Here is a 25,290-nt window from a genome sequence, read left to right as displayed (position 1 = left end):
TAGGGTGGGGGAGGGGGCGGAAGTTGTGGAAGTCGAGAACATTATCTCGGAAAGCAAAAATGGGTATGTTTGAAGGAATAGTGGTTCCAACAATGTTATATGGTTGCGAGGCATGGGCTATAGATAGAGTTGTGAGGAGGAGGGTGGATGTGCTGGAATTGAGATGTTTCAGGACAATATGTGGTGTGAGGTGGTTTAATCGAGTAAGTGATGATAGGGTAAGAGAGATTTTTTTTTTTTTTTTTTTTTTTTTTTTTTGCCGCTGTCTCCCGCGTTTGCGAGGTAGCGCAAGGAAACAGACGAAAGAAATGGCCCAACCCACCCCCATACACATGTATATACATACGTCCACACACGCAAATATACATACCTACACAGCTTTCCATGGTTTACCCCAGACGCTTCACATGCCTTGATTCAATCCACTGACAGCACATCAACCCCGGTATACCACATCGCTCCAATTCACTCTATTCCTTGCCCTCCTTTCACCCTCCTGCATGTTCAGGCCCCGATCACACAAAATCTTTTTCACTCCATCTTTCCACCTCCAATTTGGTCTCCCTCTTCTCCTCGTTCCCTCCACCTCCGACACATATATCCTCTTGGTCAATCTTTCCTCACTCATTCTCTCCATGTGCCCAAACCATTTCAAAACACCCTCTTCTGCTCTCTCAACCACACTTTATTTCCACACATCTCTCTTACCCTTACGTTACTTACTCGATCAAACCACCTCACACCACACATTGTCCTCAAACATCTCATTTCCAGCACATCCATCCTCCTGCGCACAACTCTATCCATAGCCCACGCTTCGCAACCATACAACATTGTTGGAACCACTATTCCTTCAAACATACCCATTTTTGCTTTCCGAGATAATGTTCTCGACTTCCACACATTCTTCAAGGCTCCCAGAATTTTCGCCCCCTCCCCCACCCTATGATCCACTTCCGCTTCCATGGTTCCATCCGCTGCCAGATCCACTCCCAGATATCTAAAACACTTCACTTCCTCCAGTTTTTCTCCATTCAAACTCACCTCCCAATTGACTTGACCCTCAACCCTACTGTACCTAATAACCTTGCTCTTATTCACATTTACTCTTAACTTTCTTCTTTCACACACTTTACCAAACTCAGTCACCAGCTTCTGCAGTTTCTCACACGAATCAGCCACCACAACAGACTGCATACTTGCCCCTCTTTCCAAAACTCTTGCATTCATCTCCCTAACAACCCCATCCATAAACAAATTAAATAGCCATAGAGACATCACACACCCCTGCTGCAAACCTACATTCACTGAGAACCAATCACTTTCCTCTCTTCCTACACGTACACATGCCTTACATCCTCGATAAAAACTTTTCACTGCTTCTAACAACTTGCCTCCCACACCATATATTCTTAATACCTTCCACAGAGCATCTCTATCAGAGAGATGTGTGGTAATAAAAAGAGTTTGGTTGAGAGAGCAGAAGAGGGTGTTCTGAAATGGTTTGGTCACATGGAGAGAATGAGTGAGGAAAGATTGACCAAGAGGATATATTTGTCAGAGGTGGAGGGAACGAAGAGAAGTGGGAGACCAAATTGGAGGTGGAAAGATAGAGTGAATAAGATTTTGAGTGATCGGGGCCTGAACATGCAGGAGGGTGAAAGGCGTGCAAGGAATAGAGTGAATTGGAGCGATGTGGTATACCAGGGTCGATGTGCTGTCAATGGATTGAACCAGGGCATGTGAAGCGTCTGGGGTAAACCATGGAAAGTTCTGTGGGGCCTGGATGTGGAAAGGGAGCTGTGGTTTCAGTGCATTATTACAGGACAGCTAGAGACTGAGTGTGAACGAATATGACCTTTGTTGTCTTTTCCTAGCGCTGCCTCGCACATATGAAGGGGGAGGGGGTTTTTATTTCATGTGTGGCTGGGTGGCGATGGGAATGAATAAAGGCAGACAGTATAAATTATGTACATGTGTATATATGTATATATCTATGTGTGTATATATATATGTGTACACTGAGATGTATAGGTATGTATATTTGCGCGTGTGGACGTGTATGTATATACATGTGTATGTGGGTGGGTTGGGCCATTCTTTCGTCTGTTTCCTTGCGCTACCTCGCTAACGCAGGAGACAGCGACAAAGCAAAATAAAAAAATGAATAAATGAATAATAATTGATTGAGAGGGTCAAGGCATGTACAGAGCATCAGATTAGGGAAGAGCAGTAGGGTTTCAAAAGTGGTAGAGGATGTGTGGATCAGGTGTTTGCTTTGAAGAATGTATGTGTAAGATACTTAGAAAAACAGATGAATTTGTATGTAGCATTTATTTATCTGGAGATGGCATATGAGAGAGTTGATAGAGAGCTTTTTGGAAGGTATTAAGAGTATATGGTGTGGGAGGTATGTTGCTGGAAGCAGTGAAAAGTTTTTATCGAGGATGTTAGGCATGTGTACGAGTAGGAAGAGAGGAAAGTAATTGGTTCCCAGTGAATGTCGGTTTGCGACAAAGGTGTGTGATGTCTCCGTGGTTGTTTAATTTGTTTATGGATGAGGTTGTTAGGGAAGTGAATGCAAGAGTTTTTGAGAGAGGGGCAAGTATGCAGTCTGTTGTGGATGAGAGGGCTTGGGAAGTGAGTCAGTTGTTTGCTGATGATACAGCACTGGTGGCTGATTTGGGTGAGAAACTGCTGAAGCTGGTGACTGAGTTTGGTAAAGTGTGTGAAAGAAGAAAGCTGAGAGTAATTGTGAATAAAAACAAGGTTATTGGGTTCATTAGGGTTGAGGAACAAGTAAATTGGGAGGTAAGTTTGAATGGAGAAAACTGAAGGAAGTGAAGTGTTTTAGATATCTGGGAGTGGATTTGGCAGCGGATGGAACCATGGAAGCAGAAGTGAGTCACAGGATGTGGGAGGGGCGAAGGTTCTAAGAGCATTGAAGAATATGTGGAAGGCAAGAACGTTACCTTGGAGAGCAAAAATGGGTATGTTTGAAGGAATAGTGGTTCCAACGATGTCATATGGTTGTGAGGCATGGGCTATAGATAGGGTTGTGCGGAGGAGGGTGGATTTGTTGGAAATGAGATGTTTGAGGACAATATGTGGTGTGAGGTGGTTTGATCGAGTAAGTAATGAAAGGGTGAGAGAGATGTGTGGTAATAAAAAGAGTGTGGTTGAGAGAGCAGAAGAGGGTGTATTGAAATGGTTTGGTTACATGCAGAGAATGATTTAGGGAAGATTGACAGAGGGGATATATGTGTCAGAGGTGGAGGGAACAAGAAGTGGAAGACCAAATTGGAGGTGGAAGGATGTAGTGAAAAAGATTTTGAGCGATCGGGGCCTGAACATAAAGGAAGGTGAAGGGCGTGCAAGGAAAAGAGTGAATTGGAACGATGTGGAATACCGGGGCCGACATGCTATCAATGGATTGAACCAGGGCATGTGAAACGTCTAGGGTAAACCATGGAAAGTTTTGTGGGGCCTGGATGGGGAAAGGGAGCTGTTTTTTCGATGCATTACATATGACAGCTAGAGACTGAGTGTGAATGAATTTAGCCTTTGTTGTCTTTTCCTAGCGTTACCTCGCACGCACACAGGGGAAGGGGGTGCCATTTCATGTGTTGCACGGTGGCAGCAGGAATGGATGAAGGCAGCATGTATGAATATGCACATGTGTATATATGTCTGTGTATGTATATGTATGTATATGTTGAAATGTATGTATATGTGCGCTTGTGGGCGTTTATGTAAATACATGTGTATGAGGGTGGGTTGGGCCATTCTTTCATCTGTTTCCTTGCACTACCTCGCTAATGCGGGAGACAGTGACAAAATATGATAAATGAATGAGTAATAAGATAGTCGTGGATTATCACTCTTGTTCATCCAGCAATAACTCTGGCAAGCTCTTTCAGTGAATGCTTCTGGACTCCCAGATTGCCTAAGAAGTTTACCTGTGGAAAAACATTGTGCATATGTAGTGAAAATTGAACTGGCTCCTTATTTCTACATGGAAATTCTTGATGCTGTTTTTAAGCCAAATTGTTTGCTTATTATCTTTTGAAGAGTCATTCAACAGGTTCAGTCCTGAGGCACTGGGATGATGAATAAGAGAAGTATTTATATAACAATTTGGTTCAGAGTTCTTATGTCACATTTGAGATGAAGATCTGCGTGGTAAGTCTTTGGGAAAATTAACAATCCTTATTCAGGCCAACATGGCTTGAATTCAACTTGATAATCCCTCAACAAATTGGAATTTCATCAGGAGCTTGTCAAGTCCTGGGATGATTAGGATCTAGATATCCTCATGGTGTTGCAGCTTACATGTCATATATGCATTATTCAAAACAAGAGTACAAGCCTCAGGCTGGAACATCAATTACTTCATCAGATCCATCATATCTTTTCCATGATGTTCCTACTCTAGTGGAAGACAATATCAAAGTAACTGGTAGCACACAATCTCCATATGAATTCTCTTCAGCCAGATGGCTAGAGGATGGCTTTGTTGCAGAAAGAGCCATAACAATATAGACAAACATAGTCAAGTATGTCAAGATTGCAGGAAAAGGACCAAAAAGCAAAATATTCTCACCACAAGAGAAGCCAGTACCCAGGACCAATTCATAATTGCTACCCTTCATTTATTGTTTCTTTTTTTATCTGCTGACACATCAAATAGATTGTCCATTATTAGTGTTTATGGCAGCAGACCTGCACAACATCCTGTGGACTGCAATGTCAGAGATCATACAAAGAGCTTCCACAGAAGATGCTTCCTGTGTGACTAATGTGATTGCAGTGAATTTGAAGGAAAAAGAGAATTTGCTGAACCCAAAGAATGTTAATTTTGGATTTGCAGTGAAGACCATCACAGACAATTTGTGGGGAGACAAAGGAGTGTCCCCACTGCATGTACTGCATTTTTCATGGAGTGCTGAACATTACTGAAAGCAGCAACAGTGAAAGGACTGGAAATATGGTCCCCGAATTAATGTACAAAGAAGTGAAGTACCTGCCTGCTCTTGATCCATGAATTACAACCATTCTCCACGAAAGTACATATGAAAAGTATTAGACCATTAGGGAAGCTGCTGTTATGCCACAGATTCAAAGCAATTGAGTGGAATGAAGCTAAGCAACAGTTTAATGTTCTTACAGAAGTCCTGAAGTACCACAGAGAGGGGTGTCAACTGTATAATGCTAGTCAAAAACTGGACTAAACAGAAGCATCAGGACAGTGTTCTGGTGAAGGTAGTGAAACTGGTTTTGATTTTGTCCCATGGCTATCTTTCTCATTAACTATGACCTGGCACATTTTAAAAGACAGGTTTTTTACTTCCTCCAAAATTCATAGATACTTTCCCTTGTCTATTCTTTTGCCTTTCATAATCCTCTGTATTTCAGTCAGGGCCCAGCCTTGATGTGGACTTTTGTCTGTGACTGGAACCTTAAAAAAAAAAAAAAATTGGAGGGGTGAAGAGCATTGTCCTTGACTGTAACATGGGAGAAGATACAGTGCATGCACTTAGAATTAAGAATGGTGAGATGCAAGGTTCCTAATACCTCAGTTACCAAAGAGATTTCTCATTCTTGCAAGCAATCCAGACATTCTGTGTTTGGAGGATCAGAAGAAAAACAAAATGATTGTGAAGCTGAAAATAAGAGGCAGCATTTGCTACCTGAATTAAAGGAATATAAGATGATGTAGTGGTTCTGTTGGTGTTGTAGGGATGTAAAGAGGGTGTTTGTATTGCAAATGAAATATATTAGGACAATGTGGTGTGAAAGGGCTGATCGATTAAGAAATGATAGGCTGCAAGAGAAGGGTGGTAGTGGGATGAGTGTCTGTGGAAGAGTTGAAGAGAATGTGCTGAAATGGTTTTTAGATATGGAGAGGATGAGGTGGGGAGAGGATGACCAAGATTATACACAGATTAAAAGTAGAGGGATTAAGGTAACAGGGGAAACCCAGGAGCTAGGTTGTGGATGTGGGTCTTTGATTTCAGTGCATTATGCATGACTGCTAGAGAGAGGATTTTAGAGATTCTAGCAACTGTCATTCTTTATCTGTTCCTGGCACTTCCTCGTACATAGGAAACAGTGAACAAGTATAGGCAAGCATAGGTACATAGGTTGGGTTCAGGAGCAGTTACATGCTTAGATAAGACAGCTATGCTGTGTGTCGAAGCCAAAAATACCCACTGGTGCAATCTACTTATAGAGACCAGAGCATCAAGATCTAGGGAAAAACAAATGAAAAAGACAGAAGATACTAAGAAAGAAGTTGGAGTTTTCAAAAGAAGCTGAAGTTGGAGTAGAATGTACCGTTGTGGATTGTTTGATTAAAACTTTTTACCCAAAGGGCGTTTTGTTTTGTTAGCAAAGAGGCATATTAGTCACAGTTGTCTCTTTTAACCAAATTATCTAAATTGTCTCTTGTTTTATTAATCAAGGAAAAATAACAAAGAAAATATCATGTTTAAAACAATTCTTGTGGGTTATTTTACTTATGTGATAAGATGAAAATATTAAAGAAATAGGTGGAATAGTTGGATATAAGAATCCAACTGGAAAGAGGGGCAAGTATGCAGAGTGTTGTGGATGAGAGAGCTTGGGAAGTGAGTCAGTTGTTGTTCGCTGACGATACAACGCTGGTGGCTGATTCATGTGAGAAACTGCAGAAGCTGGTGACTGAGTTTGGTAAAGTGTGTGAAAGAAGAAAGTTAAGAGTAAATGTGAAAAGAGCAAGGTTATTAGGTACAGTAGGGTTGAGGGTCAAGTCATTTGGGAGGTAAGTTTGAATGGAGAAAAACTGGAGGAAGTAAAGTGTTTTAGATATCTGGGAGTGGATCTGGCAGCGGATGGAACCATGGAAGCAGAAGTGAATCATAGGGTGAGGGAGGGGGCGAAAATCTTGGGAGCCTTGAAGAATGTGTGGAAGTCAAGAACATTATCTCGGAAAGCAAAAATGGGTATGTTTGAAGGAATAGGGGCTCCAACAATGTTGTATGGTTGCGAGGCATGGGCTATGGATAGAGTTGTGCGCAGGAGGGTGGATGTGCTGGAAATGAGATGTTTGAGGACAATATGTGGTGTGAGGTGGTTTGATCGAGTAAGTAATGTAAGGGGAAGAGAGATGTCTGGAAATAGAAAGAGCATGGTTGAGAGAGCAGAAGAGGGTGTTTTGAAATGGTTTGGGCACATGGAGAGAATGAGTGAGGAAAGATTGACCAAGAGGATGTATGTGTCGGAGGTGGAGGGAACGAGGAGAAGTGGGAGACCAAATTGGAGGTGGAAAGATGGAGTGAAAAAGATTTTGAGTGATCGGGGCCTGAACATGCAGGAGGGTGAAAGGAGGGCAAGGAATAGAGTGAATTGGATCGATGTGGTATACCGGGGTCGACATGCTGTCAATGGATTGAATCAGGGCATGTGAAGCGTCTGGAGTAAACCATGGAAAGTTCTGTGGGGCCTGGATGTGGAAAGGGAGCTGTGGTTTCGGGCATTATTACATGACAGCTAGAGACTGAGTGTGAACGAATGGGGCCTTTGTTGTCTTTTTCCTAGCGCTACCTCACACACATGAGGGGGGAAGGGGATGTTATTCCATGTGTGGCGAGGTGGCGATGGGAATAAATAAAGGCAGACAGTATGAATTATGTACATGTGTATATATGTATATGTCTGTGTGTGTATATATATGTGTACATTGAGATGTATAGGTATGTATATTTGTGTGTGTGGACGTGTATGTATATATATGTGTATGGGGGTGGGTTGGGCCATTCTTTCGTCTGTTTCCTTGCGCTACCTCGCAAACGAGGGAGACAGCGACAAAGCAAAATAATAATAAAAAAGAATGGTTGGTGACTGTTTTTGTCTATGATTTATTCATTCATCTAGTTAAGGAAAATGCAGATTGGTCAGGGAAAAGTTATGTGCCTGATCCACCTCATCAGAATTTGGAATGAAAATATTGATTGAAGGGTTATAGACTAGAAAACTACTTTTGGGATCATTGTAGACTTGGTTTGGCCATTTTCTAGATGATGTTGATATGACCACACATTTAGGAAAGATCCCATTGTATGAAGATTGGAAATGGTTCTTGATATTTTTTAGGGTATCCATGTACTGTATGGAGAATATAATACAGTTCAATGCAGGCTTGTTTCTTTAATAATGACAGTTGAATTTACTTCCCATATTCTTTGTTATTGTCATGTCAAAAGTTCTCTCTGTGTTCCTGTGTCATTTAAACTGACATATTCCACAATATAGGTGTTCTCTGAGTTCCATTAGCTGCCTATTTTCACTCGCTCACCACTTTTAATTGAATTTATTTCACCCACTTGTACTCTGCTACCTATTCCTTTTTATAACTTGTCATGTCTTTTATAAATCAGCATTGCTCATATAAATGTCTCTGATTTCAGTATAATAACAGCAGTAATGCTTTCTCTCTTTCTATGAGAGCTACTGTTTCATTAGCTTCTTTTGTTTTCAGACCCCTTACTAATGAGGAGGAGGGTATTGATAGTGCCTTGGTGCCTCCAAGAGGAGGGGATGTAGGAAGTCCTCTGCCCTCGGATCAGGACCAGGCACTCATGCCAGGTAATGACGGTAAGATGATCCCCCAGTGTGTCCAGCTTCATCACATCATTTTGGCTCCTGGAGTTTGCATTCAGTTAATACTCCTCTTTGGTTATTATGTTGGTTTTTTGCATTGCTGCATACATTCATTTACCTCATGTTCAACCACAAGGACCAGAAAATTACCTTTTCACCCATTGTTAAGTTCTTAGATGTGAATATTTTGATTATGTTTATTATGGTTTTCTTTCTTCATGGTATCAATAGAATAATTATACCATACCAATTCTTTCTACTTCTATTATGCACAAGTGTGGTATTCTAAGATTTTTTTTCATAATGCAAGTGTGAACTGAGGGTAATGCATTTATTTTCCAGATATAGATTTGGACAATTTTTATGTGTGTAGCACCCAGAAAGGTAGTGATAGTGGGTCTTCAAAGCAATATTAAGGAAAGGATGTATCATCAGTAGTTAGGAATTTACTGAGATAAATAGTTATCTACAGTGTTGCTCTAGCTAGAGGGTATTACCTTACATAAGGAGCCCTTTTTTTTTTTAAAGCAGGCAATAGAGTAATATTGCTCAGTATATCACCAAAATCAGTATTCAGAGTAGCTCTGTTATGCAAGCACAAAAGGCATCATATATAAGGTTGCCTTCTGCTTATATAGAATCAAGCCAAATGACTGACACAAACTTTGTTTAACCATTCTTGTTCAACTGGTTGTTCAGATTATGTGTATTTTAGTAAAAGATTTAAGATAACAAAGTTATCATAATTGAATTTTTTGGTTTTGGGAAATTTTCATTAATGACCCAATTGCTGTTGGCTGAGATGGATATGAATTCACAGATTCATAGAACTGTATTATGCTAGCAAGTAAGTCAATCTTTAATTGGGTCAAGAGTGGTGATTGAGGTACAGTTAGATACCCAGAGTATCGAGAGCACATCAAATGAAGGTTCCCTTGGCTGATGTTGACTGGTCTTTTGGAAACTTTTAGAAGTTGATCAACAAAATCTCCCACAGTTCATTTTTACCCGTTCACTGGTTATTTGGAGTTCACTCCCATTCTTCACTGATGTCATTTTGCCATCAAAAAATGAGAAAACTAATTATGTAACTTTTTTCTTTATCATTATGAAAGACCATAAAGTCTTCATATTGTATTATGATTCCTTGAAAACAACATCAGATGCTGAATACTATTACTCAGATGAGAAAGCTCTGGATAAGGTGAATACTTCGGTTCTTCAAGAAATTATATGAAAATTAAATGAAATGGGTAAATTAAATGAAATGGGTTCAAGTAATTCAAAAGGAATTTGAATATATTTTTTAAGAAGTCTGTTGGGTTATAAATGAAATATCTGAATATCTGATTATATTGCAAATATGTGAGAAAGATGGGAGGTGGGCAGATTAGAAAGGGTCTTAAGCAGTGGGATGAAGTAAAGTTGTTAGTGAAAGAGAAAAGAGAGGCATTTGGACGATACTTGCCTGGAAGGAGTGCAGATAACCGGGAGGTATATAAAAGAAAGTGGCAGGAGGTAAAGAGAAAGGTGTTAGGGCTGAAAAAGAGGGCAAATGAGAGATGGGGTGGGAGAGTATCATTAAGCTTTAGGGAGAATAAAAAGATGTTTTGGAAGGAGGTAAATAATGTGCGAAAGACAAGAGACCAATGGGAACAATGGTGAAGGGGGCAAGTGGGGAAGTAATAGCAGTTTGTGATTGAGTATTTTGAAGGTTTGTTGAATGTATTTGATGATAGAGTGGCAGAAATAGGGTGTTTTGGTCAGGGTGGTGTACAAGTGAGAGGGTCAGGGAGAATGGATTGCTTTAGAGAGAAGAGGTTGTGAAGATGAAACCCAGCAAGGCGGTGGGTTTGGATGGTATTGCGGTAAAATGTATTAAAATAGGGGGTGACTATATTTTTGATTGGTTGGTAAGGGTATTCATTGTATGTATGGATCATGGTGAAGTGCCTGAGGATTGGTGGAAAGCATGCATAGTGCCATTGTATAAAGGCAAAAGGAATAAAGGTTAGTGTCCAAACTACAGACGCATAAGTTTGTTGAGTATTTATGGGAAATTATATGGGAGGGTATTGATTGAGAGGGTGAAGGCATGTACAGAGCATTAGATTGGGGAAGAGCAGTGTGGCTTCAGAAGTGGTAGAGTATGTATGGATCAGATGTATGCTCTAAAGAATGTGTGTGAGAAACATTTAGAGAAACAGATGGATTTGTGTGTAGTATTTATGTATCTGGAGAAAGAGAAACATCGATTTGTATATAGCATTTATGCATCTGGAGAAAGAGAAACAGATGGATTTGTATGTAGCATTTATGGATCTAGAAAAGACATATGATAGAGTTGATAGAGATGCTTTTTGGAAGGTCTTAAGATTATATGGTGTGGGAGATAAGTTGCTGGAAGCAATGAAAAGTTTTTACCATGGATATAAGGCATATGTACGAGTTCAAAGAGAGGAGAGTGATTGGTTCCCAGTGAGTGTTGGTCTACAGCAGGGATGTGTGATGTATCCATGGTTGTTTGATTTGTTTATGGATGTGGTGGTTAGGGAGGTAATTCCGAGAGTGTTGAAGAGAGGGGTGAGTATGCAGTCAGTTGGGGATGAGAGGTCCTGGGAAGTGAGTCAGTTGGTGTTCGCCAATGATACAGCTCTAGGTACTGATTCAAGTGAGAAACTGCAGAAGTTGGTGACTGAGTTTGGAAAAGTATGTGAAAGAAAGTTGAGACTGAAACTGAATAAGAGCAAGGTTATTAGGCTCAGTAGGGTTGAGGGACAAGTTAATTGGCATATAAGTTTGAATGGAGAAAAATTGGAGGAAGTGAAGCGTTTTAGATATCTGGGAGTGGACTTAGCAGCAAATGGAACCTTTGAAGTGTAAGCGAGTCACAGGATGGGGGAGGGGGCAAAGGTTTTGAGAGCGAGGAAGAATGTGTCAAAAGAGAGAACTTTATCTCGTAGAGCAAAAATGGGCATGTTTGAAGAAATAATAGCTCCATCAACGTTATATGTTTGCGATGCATGGGCAGTAGATAGGGTTATATGAAAGAGGGTGAATGTGTTGGAAATGGAAATGTTTGAGGACAGTATGTGGTGTGAGGTGGTTTGATCGAGTGAGCAATGAAAGGGTAAGAGATATGTGTGGAAATAAAAAGTGTGATTGAGAGAGCAGAACAGGGTTTGTTGAAATGGTTTGGACATATGGAGATAATGAGTGAGGAAAGATTGACAAAGAGGATATATGTTTCAGTGTTGGAGGGAACAAAGAGAAGCGGGAGAAGCAAATTGGAGGTGGAAGGATGGAGTGAAAAAGATTTTAAGCGACAGGGTCTGAACATACAAGAGGGTGAGAGGCATGCTAGGAATGGAGTGAATTCAAGTGATGTGGTATACCAGGGTTGACATGCTGTCAGTGGACTGAAACAGGGCATGTGAAGTGTCTGGGGTAAACCATGGAAAGGTCTGTGAGGCCTGCATGTGGATAGGGAGCTGTGGTTTCGGTGCATTCCACATGACAGACAGAGACTGAGTGTGAACGAATGTGGCCTTTTTGTATGTTTTCCTGGCACTACCACGCTGAAGCAGAGGGATAGAGATGCCGTTTCCTGTGGGGCGGGGTAGCGCCGAGAATGGATGAAGGCGTGCAAGTATGAATAGGTAAATGTTTATAGATGTATATGTCTGTGTATGTGTATGTATATGTGTATTTATTTATACATAGGTGTATGTGCATGTGTGGGCATTTTGTATATATATATATGTGTATATGAGTGGATGGGCTATACTTCGTCTGTTTCCTGGCGCTACCTCGCTGACGCAGAAACAGCCATTAAGTATGATAATATTGATAATAATAATAATAATGATAATGATTTTTATTGATTTTATTATACTTTGTAGCTGTCTCCTGTGTTAGCGAGGAAGCGCAAGGAAACAGATGAAAGAATGACCCAACCCATACACATTCACATGTATATACATAAACGCCCAGACACTCACATATACTTACCTATACATTTCATTGTATACATATATATACATACACAGACATATACCTGTGAATGTGGAAAGGGAGCTATGGTTTCGGTGCATTATACATGACAGCTAGAGACTGAGTGTGAACAAATGTGGCCTTTATTGTCTTTTCCTAGCGCTACCTCGCGCACATGCGGGGGAGGGGGTTGTCTTTTCATGTGTGGCGGGGTGGTGACAGGATTAAATAAAGGCAGCAAGTATGAATTATGTATACATTGAAATGTATAGGTGTGTATATGTGCATGTGTGGACATATATGTTTATACATGTGTATGTGGGTGGGTTGGACTATACTTTCATGTGTTTCCTTGCACTACCTCGCTAACATGGGATGCAGTGACAAATTGTAGAAGGTGACTAAAAGGGAAGGGAGCAGGGGGCTGGAAATCCTCTCCTCTCGTTTTTTTGTTATTATCCAAAAGAAGGGACAGAGAGGGGGGCCGGGTGAGGATCTTCCCTTAAAGGTCCAGTCCTACGTTCTTAACGTAACCTCGCTAATGCGGGAGATGGCGAATAGTATTAAAGAAAGAAATATATATTTTTTTTTTTTTTTTGCTTTGTCGCTGTCTCCTGTGTTTGCGATGTAGCGCAAGGAAACAGACGAAAGAAATGGCCTAACCCACCCCCATACACGTGTATATACACACACGTCCACAAACGCGAATACACATACCTATACATCTCAATGTACACATATATATACACAAACAGACTCATACATATATACCCATGCACACAGTTCACACTGTCTGCCTTTATTCATTCCCATCGCCACCTCGCCACACATGGAATACCATCCCCCTCCCCCCCTCATGTGTGCGGGGTAGCGCTAGGAAAAGACAACAAAGGCCTCATTCGTTCACACTCAGTCTCTAGCTGTCATGCAATAATGCCCGAAACCACAGCTCCCTTTCCACATCCAGGCCCCACACAGCTTTCCATGGTTTACCCCAGACGCTTCACATGCCCTGATTCAATCCACTGACAGCACGTCAACCCCGGTATACCACATCGATCCAATTCACTCTATTCCTTGCCCTCCTTTCACCCTCCTGCATGTTCAGGCCCCGATCACTCAAAATCTTTTTCACTCCATCTTTCCACCTCCAATTTGGTCTCCCACTTCTCCTCGTTCCCTCCATTTCCGACACATATATCCTCTTGGTCAATCTTTCCTCATTCATTCTCTCCATGTGCCCAAGCCATTTCAAAACACCCTCTTCTGCTCTCTCAACCACGCTCTTTTTATTTCCACACACCTCTCTTACCCTTACATTACTTACTCGATCAAACCACCTCACACCACACATTGTCCTCAAACATCTCATTTCCAGCACATCCACCCTCCTGCGCACAGCTCTATCCATAGCCCACGCCTCGCAACCATACAACATTGTTGGAACCACTATTCCTTCAAACATACCCATTTTTGCTTTCCGAGATAATGTTCTCAACTCTCACACATTCTTCAAGGCTCCCAGGATTTTCGCCCCCTCCCCCACCCTATGATTCGCTTCCGCTTCCATGGTTCCATCCGCTGCCAGATCCACTCCCAGATATCTAAAACACTTTACTTCCTCCAGTTTTTCTCCATTCAAACTTACCTCCCAATTGACTTGACCCTCAACCCTACTGTACCTAATAACCTTCCTCTTATTCACATTTACTCTTAACTTCCTTCTTTCACACACTTTGCCAAACTCAGTCACCAGCTTCTGCAGTTTCTCAACATTAATCAGCCACCAGCGCTGTATCATCAGCGAACAACAACTGACTCACTTCCCAAGCTCTCTCATCCACAACAGACTTCATTCTTGCCCCTCTTTCCACACACATATATATATATATATATATATATATATATATATATATATATATATATATATATATATATATATATATATATATTTTTTTTTTTTTTTTTTTGCTTTGTCGCTGTCTCCCAGGTTTGCGAGGTAGCGCAAGGAAACAGACAAAAGAAATGGCCCAACCCACCCCCAAACACATGTATATACATACGTCCACACACGCAAATATACATACCTACACAGCTTTCCATGGTTTACCCCAGACGCTTCACATGCCCTGATTCAACCCACTGACAGCACGTCAACCCCGATATACCACATCGATCCAATTCACTCTATTCCTTGCCCTCCTTTCACCCTCCTGCATGTTCAGGCCCCGATCACACAAAATCTTTTTCACTCCATCTTTCCACCTCCAATTTGGTCTCCCACTTCTCCTCGTTCCCTCCACCTCCGACACATATATCCTCTTCGTCAATCTTTCCTCACTCATTCTCTCCATGTGCCCAAACCATTTCAAAACACCCTCTTCTGCTCTCTCAACCACGCTCTTTTTATTTCCACACATCTCTCTTACCCTTACGTTACTTACTCGATCAAACCACCTCACACCACACATTGTCCTCAAACATCTCATTTCCAGCACATCCATCCTCCTGCGCACAACTCTATCCATAGCCCACGCCTCGCAACCATACAACATTGTTGGAACCACTATTCCTTCAAACATACCCATTTTTCCTTTCCGAGATAATGTTCTCGACTTCCACACATTTTTCAAGGCTCCCAGAATTTTCGCCCCCTCCCCCACCCTATGATCCACTTCCGCTTCCATGGTTCCATCCGCTGCCAGATCCACTCCAAGATATCTGAAACACTTTACTTCCTCCAGTTTTTCTCCATTCAAACTTACCTCCCAATTGACTTGACCCTCAACCCTTCTGTACCTAATAACCTTCCTCTTAATCACATTTACTCTTAACTTTCTTCTTTCACACACTTTACCAAACTCAGTCACCAGCTTCTGCAGTTTCTCACATGAATCAGCCACCAGCGCTGTATCATCAGCGAACAACAACTGACTCACTTCCCAAGCTCTCTCATCCCCAACAGACTTCATACTTGCCCCTTTTTCCAAAACTCTTGCATTCACCTCCCTAACAACCCCATCCATAAACAAATTAAACAACCATGGAGACATCACACACCCCTGCCGCAAACCTACATTCACTGAGAACCAATCACTTTCCTCTCTTCCGACACGTACACATGCCTTACATCCTCGATAAAAACTTCTCACTGCTTCTAACAACTTTCCTCCCACACCATATATTCTTAATACCTTCCACAGAGCATCTCTATCAACTCTATCATATGCCTTCTTCAGATCCATAAATGCTACATACAAATCCATTTGCTTTTCTAAGTATTTCTCACATACATTCTTCAAAGCAAACACCTGATCCACACATCCTCTACCACTTCTGAAACCACACTGCTCTTCCCCAATCTGATGCTCTGTACATGCCTTCACCCTCTCAATCAATACCCTCCCATATAATTTACCAGGAATACTCAACAAACTTATACTTCTGTAATTAGAGCACTCACTCTTATCCCCTTTGCCTTTGTACAATGGCACTATGCACGCATTCCGCCAATCCTCAGGCACCTCACCATGAGTCATACATACATTAAATAACCTTACCAACCAGTCAATAATACAGTCACCCCCTTTTTTAATAAATTCCACTGCAATACCATCCAAACCTGCTGCCTTGCCGGCTTTCATCTTCCGCAAAGCTTTTACTACCTCTTCTCTGTTTACCCAATCCTTTTCCCTAACCCTCTCACTTTGCACACCACCTCGACCAAAATACCCTATATCTGCCACTCTATCATCAAACACATTCAACAAACCTTCAAAATACTCACTCCATCTCCTTCTCACATCACCACTACTTGTTATCACCTCCCCATTTGCGCCCTTCACTGAAGTTCCCATTTGCTCCCTTGTCTTACGCACTTCATTTACCTCCTTCCAGAACATCTTTTTATTCTCCCTAAAATTTAATAATACTCTCTCACCCCAACTCTCATTTGCCCTCTTTTTCACCTCTTGCACCTTTCTCTTGACCTCCTGTCATTTTCTTTTATACATCTCCCACTCAATTGTATTTTTTCCCTGCAAAAATCGTCCAAATGCCTCTCTCTTCTCTTTCACTAATAATCTTACTTCTTCATCCCACCACTCACTACCCTTTCTGATCAACCCACCTCCCACTCTTCTCATGCCACAAGCATCTTTTGCGCAATCCATCACTGATTCCCTAAATACATCCCATTCCTCCCCCACTCCCCTTACTTCCATTGTTCTCACCTTTTTCCATTCTGTACTCAGTCTCTCCTGGTACTTCCTCACACAAGTCTCCTTCCCAAGCTCACTTACTCTCACCACCCTCTTCACCCCAACATTCACTCTTCTTTTCTGAAAACCCATACAAATCTTCACCTTAGCCTCCACAAGATAATGATCAGACATCCCTCCAGTTGCACCTCTCAGCACATTAACATCCAAAAGTCTCTCTTTCGCGCGCCTGTCAATTAACACGTAATCCAATAACGCTCTCTGGCCATCTCTCCTACTTACATACGTATACTTATGTATATCTCACTTTTTAAACCAGGTATTCCCAATCACCAGTCCTTTTTCAGCACATAAATCTACAAGCTCTTCACCATTTCCATTTACAACACTGAACACCCCATGTACACCAATTATTCCCTCAACTGCCACATTACTCACCTTTGCATTCAAATCACCCATCACTATAACCCGGTCTCGTGCATCAAAACCACTAACACACTGATTCAGCTGCTCACAAAACACTTGCCTCTCATGATCTTTCTTCTCATGCCCAGGTGCATATGCACCAATAATCACCCATCTCTCTCCATCAACTTTCAGTTTTACCCATATTGATCGAGAATTTACTTTCTTACATTCTATCACATACTCCCACAACTCCTGTTTCAGGAGTACTGCTACTCCTTCCCTTGCTCTTGTCCTCTCACTAACCCCTGACTTTACTCCCAAGACATTCCCAAACCACTCTTCCCCTTTACCCTTGAGCTTCGTTTCACTCAAAGCCAAAACATCCAGGTTCCTTTCCTCAGACATACTACCTATCTCTCCTTTTTTCACATCTTGGTTACATCCACACACATTTAGAAATTTTTTTTTTTTTTTTTTTTTTTTGCTTTGTCGCTGTCTCCCGCGTTTGCAAGGTAGCGCAAGGTAACAGACGAAAGAAATGGCCCAATCCACCCCCATACACATGTAAATACATACGTCCACACATGCAAATATACATACCTACACAGCTTTCCATGGTTTACCCCAGACGCTTCACATGCCCTGATTCAATCCACTGACAGCACGTCAACCCCGGTATACCACATCGATCCAATTCACTCTATTCCTTGCCCTCCTTTCACCCTCCTGCATGTTCAGGCCCCGATCACACAAAATCTTTTTCACTCCATCTTTCCACCTCCAATTTGGTCTCCCACTTCTCGTTCCCTCCACCTCCAACACATATATCCTCTTCGTCAATCTTTCCTCACTCATTCTCTCCATGTGCCCAAACCATTTCAAAACACCCTCTTCTGCTCTCTCAACCACGCTCTTTTTATTTCCACACACCTCTCTTACCCTTACATTACTTACTCGATCAAACCACCTCACGCCACACATTGTCCTCAAACATCTCATTTCCAGCACATCCACCCTCCTGCGCACAGCTCTATCCATAGCCCACGCCTCGCAACCATACAACATTGTTGGAACCACTATTCCTTCAAACATACCCATTTTTGCTTTCCGAGATAATGTTCTCGACTCTCACACATTCTTCAAGGCTCCCAGGATTTTCGCCCCCTCCCCCACCCTATGATTCGCTTCCGCTTCCATGGTTCCATCCGCTGCCAGATCCACTCCCAGATATCTAAAACACTTTACTTCCTCCAGTTTTTCTCCATTCAAACTTACCTCCCAATTGACTTGACCCTCAACCCTACTGTACCTAATAACCTTCCTCTTATTCACATTTACTCTTAACTTCCTTCTTTCACACAATTTGCCAAACTCAGTCACCAGCTTCTGCAGTTTCTCACATGAATCAGCCACCAGCGCTGTATCATCAGCGAACAACAACTGACTCACTTCCCAAGCTCTCTCATCCACAACAGACTTCATTCTTGCCCCTCCTTTCACCCTCCTGCATGTTCAGGCCCCGATCACACAAAATCTTTTTCACTCCATCTTTCCACCTCCAATTTGGTCTCCCACTTCTCCTCGTTCCCTCCACCTCCGACACATATATCCTCTTCGTCAATCTTTCCTCACTCATTCTCTCCATGTGCCCAAACCATTTCAAAACACCCTCTTCTGCTCTCTCAACCACGCTCTTTTTATTTCCACACACCTCTCTTACCCTTACATTACTTACTCGATCAAACCACCTCACACCACATATTGTTGTCAAACATCTCATTTCCAACACATCCACCCTCCTCCGCACAACTCTATCTATAGCCCACACCTTGCAACCATATAACATTGTTGGAACCACTATTCCTTCAAACATACTCATTTTTGCTTTCCGAGATAATGTTCTCGCCTTCCACGCATATTTCAGTGCTCCCAGAACTTTCACCCCCTCCCCACCCTTCCGCTTCCATGGTTCCATCCGCTGCCAAATCCACTCCGAGATATCTAAAACACTTCACTTCCTCCAGTTTTTCTCCATTCAAACTTACCTCCCAATCGACTTGTCCCCAACCCTACTGTACTTAATAACCTTGCTCTTATTCACATATACTCTCAACTTTCTTCTTTCACACACTTTACCAAACTCAGTCACCAGCTTCTGCAGTATCTCACCCGAATCACCCACCAATGCTGTATCATCATCGAACAACAACTGACTCTTTTCCCAAGCCCTTTCATCCAGAACATAATGCATACTTGCCCCTCTCTCCAAAACTCTTGCATTCACCTCCCTGACCACCACATCCATAAGCAAATTAAACACCCATGGAGACATCACACACCCCTGCCACAAACAAACATTCACTGGGAACCAATCACTCCTCTCTCCCTACTTGTACACATGCCATACATCCTTGGTAAAAACTTGTCACTGCTTCTAGCAACTTAACTCCAACACCATATACTCTTGAAACCTTCCACAAAGCATCTCTATCAACCCAATCATATGCCTTCTCCAGATCCATAAGTGCTACATACAAATCCATCTGTTTTTCTAAATTTTTCCCACATACATTCTTCAAAGGAAACACCTGTTTTGGAAGGAGGTAAATAATGCACAGTAGACAAGAAAACAAATGGGAGCATCAGTGAGGGGGTAAGGGGGAAAGTGATAACAGGTACTGATGAAGTAAGTAGGAGATGGAGTGAGTATTTTGAAATTTTGTTGAATGTGTTTGATGATAGAGAGGCAGATGTAGGGTGTTTTGGTCATGGTGGTGTGCGAAGTGAGAAGGGTCAGGGAGAATGGTTTGATTAAGAGAGAAGTGGTGGTAAAAGCTTTGCAAAAGATGAAATCCAGCAATGCAGTGGGTTTGGTTGGTGTTGCAGCTGAATTTCCTAAGAATGGGGGTGACTATGTTGCTGATTGGTTGGTAAGGATATTCACTGTATGTATTGATCTTGGTGAAGTGCCTGAGGATTGTCAGAATACATATATAGTGCCATTGTAAAAAGGGAAAGGGGATAAAGGTGAGTGTTCAAACTACAGAAGCATATATATACACTTTTACATATTCATACTTGCTTGCCCTCATCCATTCCCAGCGCAACCCCGCCCCTCAGGTAACAGCATTGCTAGCCCCCTTTCAGCAAAGTAGTGCCAGGAAAACAGAGAAAAAAGCCACATTCATTCACTCTCAGTCTCTAGCTGTCATGTGTAATGCACCAGAACCACAGCTCCCAATATACATCCAGTCCTCACAGATCTTTCCGTGGTTTACTACATACATTTCACATGCCCTGATTCAGTCCATTGACAGCATCTCGTCCTCGGTGTACCACATCATTCCAATTCACTCTGTTCCTTGCACGCCTCTCACCCACCTGTAAGTTCAGGCCCTGATTGGTCAAAATCTATTTTACTCCACCTCCAAGTTGGTGTCCTGCTTCTCCTTGTTTCCTCCACCTCTGACACACATATTGTCTTTGTCAACCTGTTCTCACTCATTCTCTCCATATGTCCAAACCATTTCAACACACTCTCTTCTGCTCTCTCAACCACACCCTTTCGTTACTACAAATATCTATTACCATTTTATTTCCCTCACATCCACCCTCCTCTGTACAACCCAACTACAGCACATGCCTTGTAACCAAATAATAATGTTGAAACCACTATTCCTTTTGCTTTCTGAGATAAGTTCTCTCTCTCCTCACATTATTCAGCGCTCCCAAGACCTTCACCCCTTCCCCCACCTGTGACTCATTTCTGCTTTCATATTTTCATTGATTGCTTAGTCCACTCCCAGATATCTAATTACACTTCACCTCCATTTTTTCTTCATTCAAACTTACATCCCAACTAACTTGTTCCACAGTCCTGCTGAACCTAATAACCTTGCTCTTATTCACATTTACTCTCAAATTTCTCCTTTCATACACTTTTCCAAACTCTGTCACCATCTTCTGCAGTTTCTCACTCATATCAGCCATCAGTGCTGTATCATTGACAAATAGCAACTGACACTTCCCAGGCCCTCTCATTCCCAATAGACTGCATACTCGCCCCTTTCTCCAATACTCTTCCATTTACCTCCCTTAGCACCCCATTCATAAACAAATGAAGCACCCATTGGGACATCACACATCCCCTGCCACAGATCGACCTTCACTGGGAACCAATCACTCTCCTTTCTTTGTACTCATACACATGCCTTTCATCCTTGTTGAAAACTCTTCACTACTTCTAGCAGCTTACCTCTACCATATACTCTTGAAACCTTCCACAAAGCATCTCTGTCAACCCTATCATATGACTTCTCCAGATCCATAAATGCTACATACAAATCCATCTGTATTTCTAAGTATTTCTCACATACATTCTTCAAAGCAAACACCTTATCCACACGTCCTCTACCACTTCTGAAACCACACTGCTCATCCCCAATCTTATGCTCTGTACATGCCTTTTAGATGAAAATGCACCCACAATGTTTGTATAATTTGGCTTGTTGTCAGGTATATCATGTATTTTAGGTGAAGATTCACCACACAGTTGTTTTTGTGATTTGGCATGTTGTCAGATAATTCATTTATTTTAGGTGAAAATTCACCACACATTTTTTGTGATTTAGCTTGTTGTTAGGTATGTAATGTATTCTACTGATGAAAAATTTATAGTTTATTGCAGATGAGTTTTCTTTTCCTTTATAACATATCTAGTCAAGTACATTTGCATTTCTTTTATTTTTTCTGCGTATGGTAAGTTTCAAAACATTGTTGAACACTTCGTTTATGCTTTGTAGACAGTTTTTAGGAAAGTATATAGTTTGCTTTCTCCTGCAGACACCTTTTCCTTTCTCTGTCATTGTACAGGCATAATAGAACAAACAGTACACTTGGGTTTGTATTTTTTGTCAGCGTACTTTGAAGAAATGTATCATTTTGTTAACTTTAGTAATGGGAAATGTTTTTCAAATGCTATGAACAAAAATAGAACGTTGCATTTCTGTGAATTTACCGTGATTGGCCTATAGTTGAATACTGCAATGAAAGGGTTAAGATTCTGTTGCTTCTTTTGCAAATTCATGACAGTTTCCTGATATTAAGGAATATGATATCTTTCCTTGATTAATGACTGATTTTTTTTAAGCCTCTCATCATTTCATATGTATTCTCTGATGTTCTTGTTAGGGAGAGATTCTGTTGAATTTTCCCTCTAGTACTTTACTTCTTGACCCAACCTTTTTGATTAGATATGTTTTTATGTTGATAAATCCCATTTACCATATGTTTCATTTTTTGTGATTAGTCCTCTTGGCAGAAGGTACAGCCTTTAAAATATTCAGCATGAGATTGTAATATTTTTCCGAAGATAGTAACACCCATTTGTTTTGTCAGATTACCTTGGTCAGTCTGCCTGTCTTTGTCTCTTTTTATCTGTTTGTTACCTTTGAGTCATTCTTTAAGGTTACTAAACACAGTATATTTTATGTATCATATATTTCTTATGCTGTATTCATACCTCTCATACATAGTATGTCTGATAGTTTGTTTTTTTATCATTATTATACTTTGTCGCTGTCTCCTGCATTAGCGACGTAACACAAGGAAACAGACGAAAGAATGGCCCAACCCACCCTCATACCTATATACATAAACACCCACACACGCACATATACATACTTATACATTTCAGTGTATAAATACATATACATACACAGACATACACATATGTACACATGCACATATTCTTACATGCTGCCTTCATCCATTCCCGCCGCCACTCCGCCACACATGAAATGACCCCCCCCCCCCCCCCCCGCGTGTGCACGTGAGGTAGCGCTAGAAAAGGACAACAGAGGCCACATTCATCCACACTCAGACTCTAGATGTCATGTGTAATGCACCAAAACCAGAGCTCCCTTTCGATATCCTGGCCCCACAAGACTTTCCTTGGTTTACCCTAGATGCTTCACATGCCCTGGTTAAATCCTTTGACAGCACATCAACCCTGATATACCACATCGTTCCAATTCACTCTATTCCTTGCACACCTTTCACCCTCCTGCATGTTCAGGCCCCAGTCACTCAAAATCTTTTTCACTCCATCCTTCCACCTCCAATTTGGTCTCCCACTTCTCGTTCCCTCCACCTCTGACTCATATATCCTCTTTGTCAATCTTTCCTCACTCATTCTCTCCATGTGACCAAACCATTTCAGTACACCCTCTTCTGCTCTCTCAACCACACTCTTTTTATTACCACACATCTCTCTTACCCTTTCATTACTTACTCGATCAAACCACCTTATACCACAAATTGTCCTCAAACATCTCATTTCCAACACATCTACCCTCCTCTGCACAACCATATAACATAGTTGGAATCACAGTTCCTTCAAACATACCCATTTTTGCTTTCCAAGATATCGTTCTTGCCTTCCACACATTCTTCAGCGCTCCCAGAACCTTTGCCCCCTCCCCCACCCTGTGACTCACTTCCACTTCCATGGTTCCATCTGCTGCCAAATCCACTCCCAGATAGTTAAAGCACTTCACTTTCTCCAGTTTTTCTCCATTCAAACTTACCTCCCAATTTACTTGTCCCTAAATCCTACTGAACCTAATAGCCTTGCTCTTATTCACATTTACTCTCGGCTTTCTTCTTTCACACACTTTACCAAACTCAGTCACCACTTCTGCAGTTTCTCAACTGAATCAGCCACCAGCACTGTATCATCAGCGAACAACAACTGACTCACTTACCAAGCCCTCTCATCCCCAACAGACTGCATACTTGCCCCTCTCTCCAAAACTCTTGCATTCACCTCCCTAACAACCACATTCATAAACAGATTAAACAACCATGGAGACATCACGCACCCCTGCCGCAAACCGACATTCACTGGAAACCAATCACTTTCCTCTCTTCCTACTCGTACACATGTCTTTCATCCTCAGTAAAAGCTTTTCACTGCTTCTAGCAGCTTACCTCCCCACCATATACTCTTGATGCCTTCCACAGAGCATCTCTATCAACTCTTATCATATGGCTTCTCCAGATCCATAAATGCCTCATGAATGTTTGTTTATGCACCTATATTCCCATGCTTAGATGACAAGATAGATATTTGAGCATGATGGTCACTAGTTGTTTAGGAGAGAGATCATTCAGCAAATTGGCACTGATAAAGAATTATCTGAGAACCACAATGACCTATGAAAGACTAAGTGCTCTCTGCGTACTGGATGTAGAGAGCAGTGCTCTAAAGATGGTACAGTTTGAAGAGTTCATTAAAGATTTTTCAGATGCCAAATGCAGAAAGAAGCTATTGTAGTATTTCTGTGTATGTTTGTATGGACCTTGTCAGTTTTAATTACATGCAGTAGATTGACTTTGATGTGTAGATTTAGTGAGTTGCTGCATATTTTAATTTCTGTGTATGAGAGGCCCACTGAAGTGCCTCGGGCTGTCCCAAGGTCTAAAACCAGCCTTGATGACATGGATAAATTATAACAACTATCTCATATTCATTGTACATAGATCAGAATGCAGTCAAAGAATAGATAGATATGGATACCAGTCTAGATCACAACTTGATTAAAGAATGAATAATTGTGGATACTAGCATACCACAAAAAATCAGGAACAGATTCGATTTTGATGTTAAACTTATGAGATGAAAGAAATTTATAATCAGCAAGTTGCATCTAATGGGGATCACTGCATAGTGACAGAACAGTACAAGGATGTATAGAAAGGCTTGCTGAAGAAGCACTTCAAGTATGTACCAGGTACTTAACCTGTAAAAGAGAAATACAAAAAAATCATATGAACAAGACTGGCATTCCTTTCTATTTTATGCCAGAACCTCAGCTCGCTATGTTTCGACTTGCATTATTTTAGAATTTGCTTGCATTGTATTGGCTTGCAATACCCTTTCTTCAACTTGAGACAGATTTGAAAAAGAGAAAATTTTTAACCTTTATGATTTTAGTGTCAAAAAGTCTCTTCTTTTGACAATACAGGT

At 41.4% G+C, this 25,290-nt stretch overlaps 1 protein-coding gene across 6 annotated transcripts in view; it reads left to right on the top strand.

Moving 5' to 3' along the window:
- LOC139749432 (uncharacterized) overlaps positions 1-25,290 on the top strand; it is a 457,243-nt gene that overhangs the window by 317,721 nt on the left and 114,232 nt on the right. For all 6 annotated transcript variants that reach the window (XM_071663280.1, XM_071663279.1, XM_071663278.1 and 3 more), the window contains one exon: positions 8,519-8,634. In XM_071663280.1, coding sequence (XP_071519381.1) covers positions 8,519-8,634 — 116 coding nt within the window. The remainder of the gene's footprint in view (positions 1-8,518; positions 8,635-25,290) is intronic.

Source organism: Panulirus ornatus, chromosome 7 (genome assembly GCF_036320965.1).
Source record: "Panulirus ornatus isolate Po-2019 chromosome 7, ASM3632096v1, whole genome shotgun sequence".
NCBI lineage: Eukaryota > Metazoa > Arthropoda > Malacostraca > Decapoda > Palinuridae > Panulirus > Panulirus ornatus.
The sequence above is the reverse complement of the archived record's forward strand: the minus strand, read 5'-3'. Positions and strand labels throughout refer to the sequence as shown.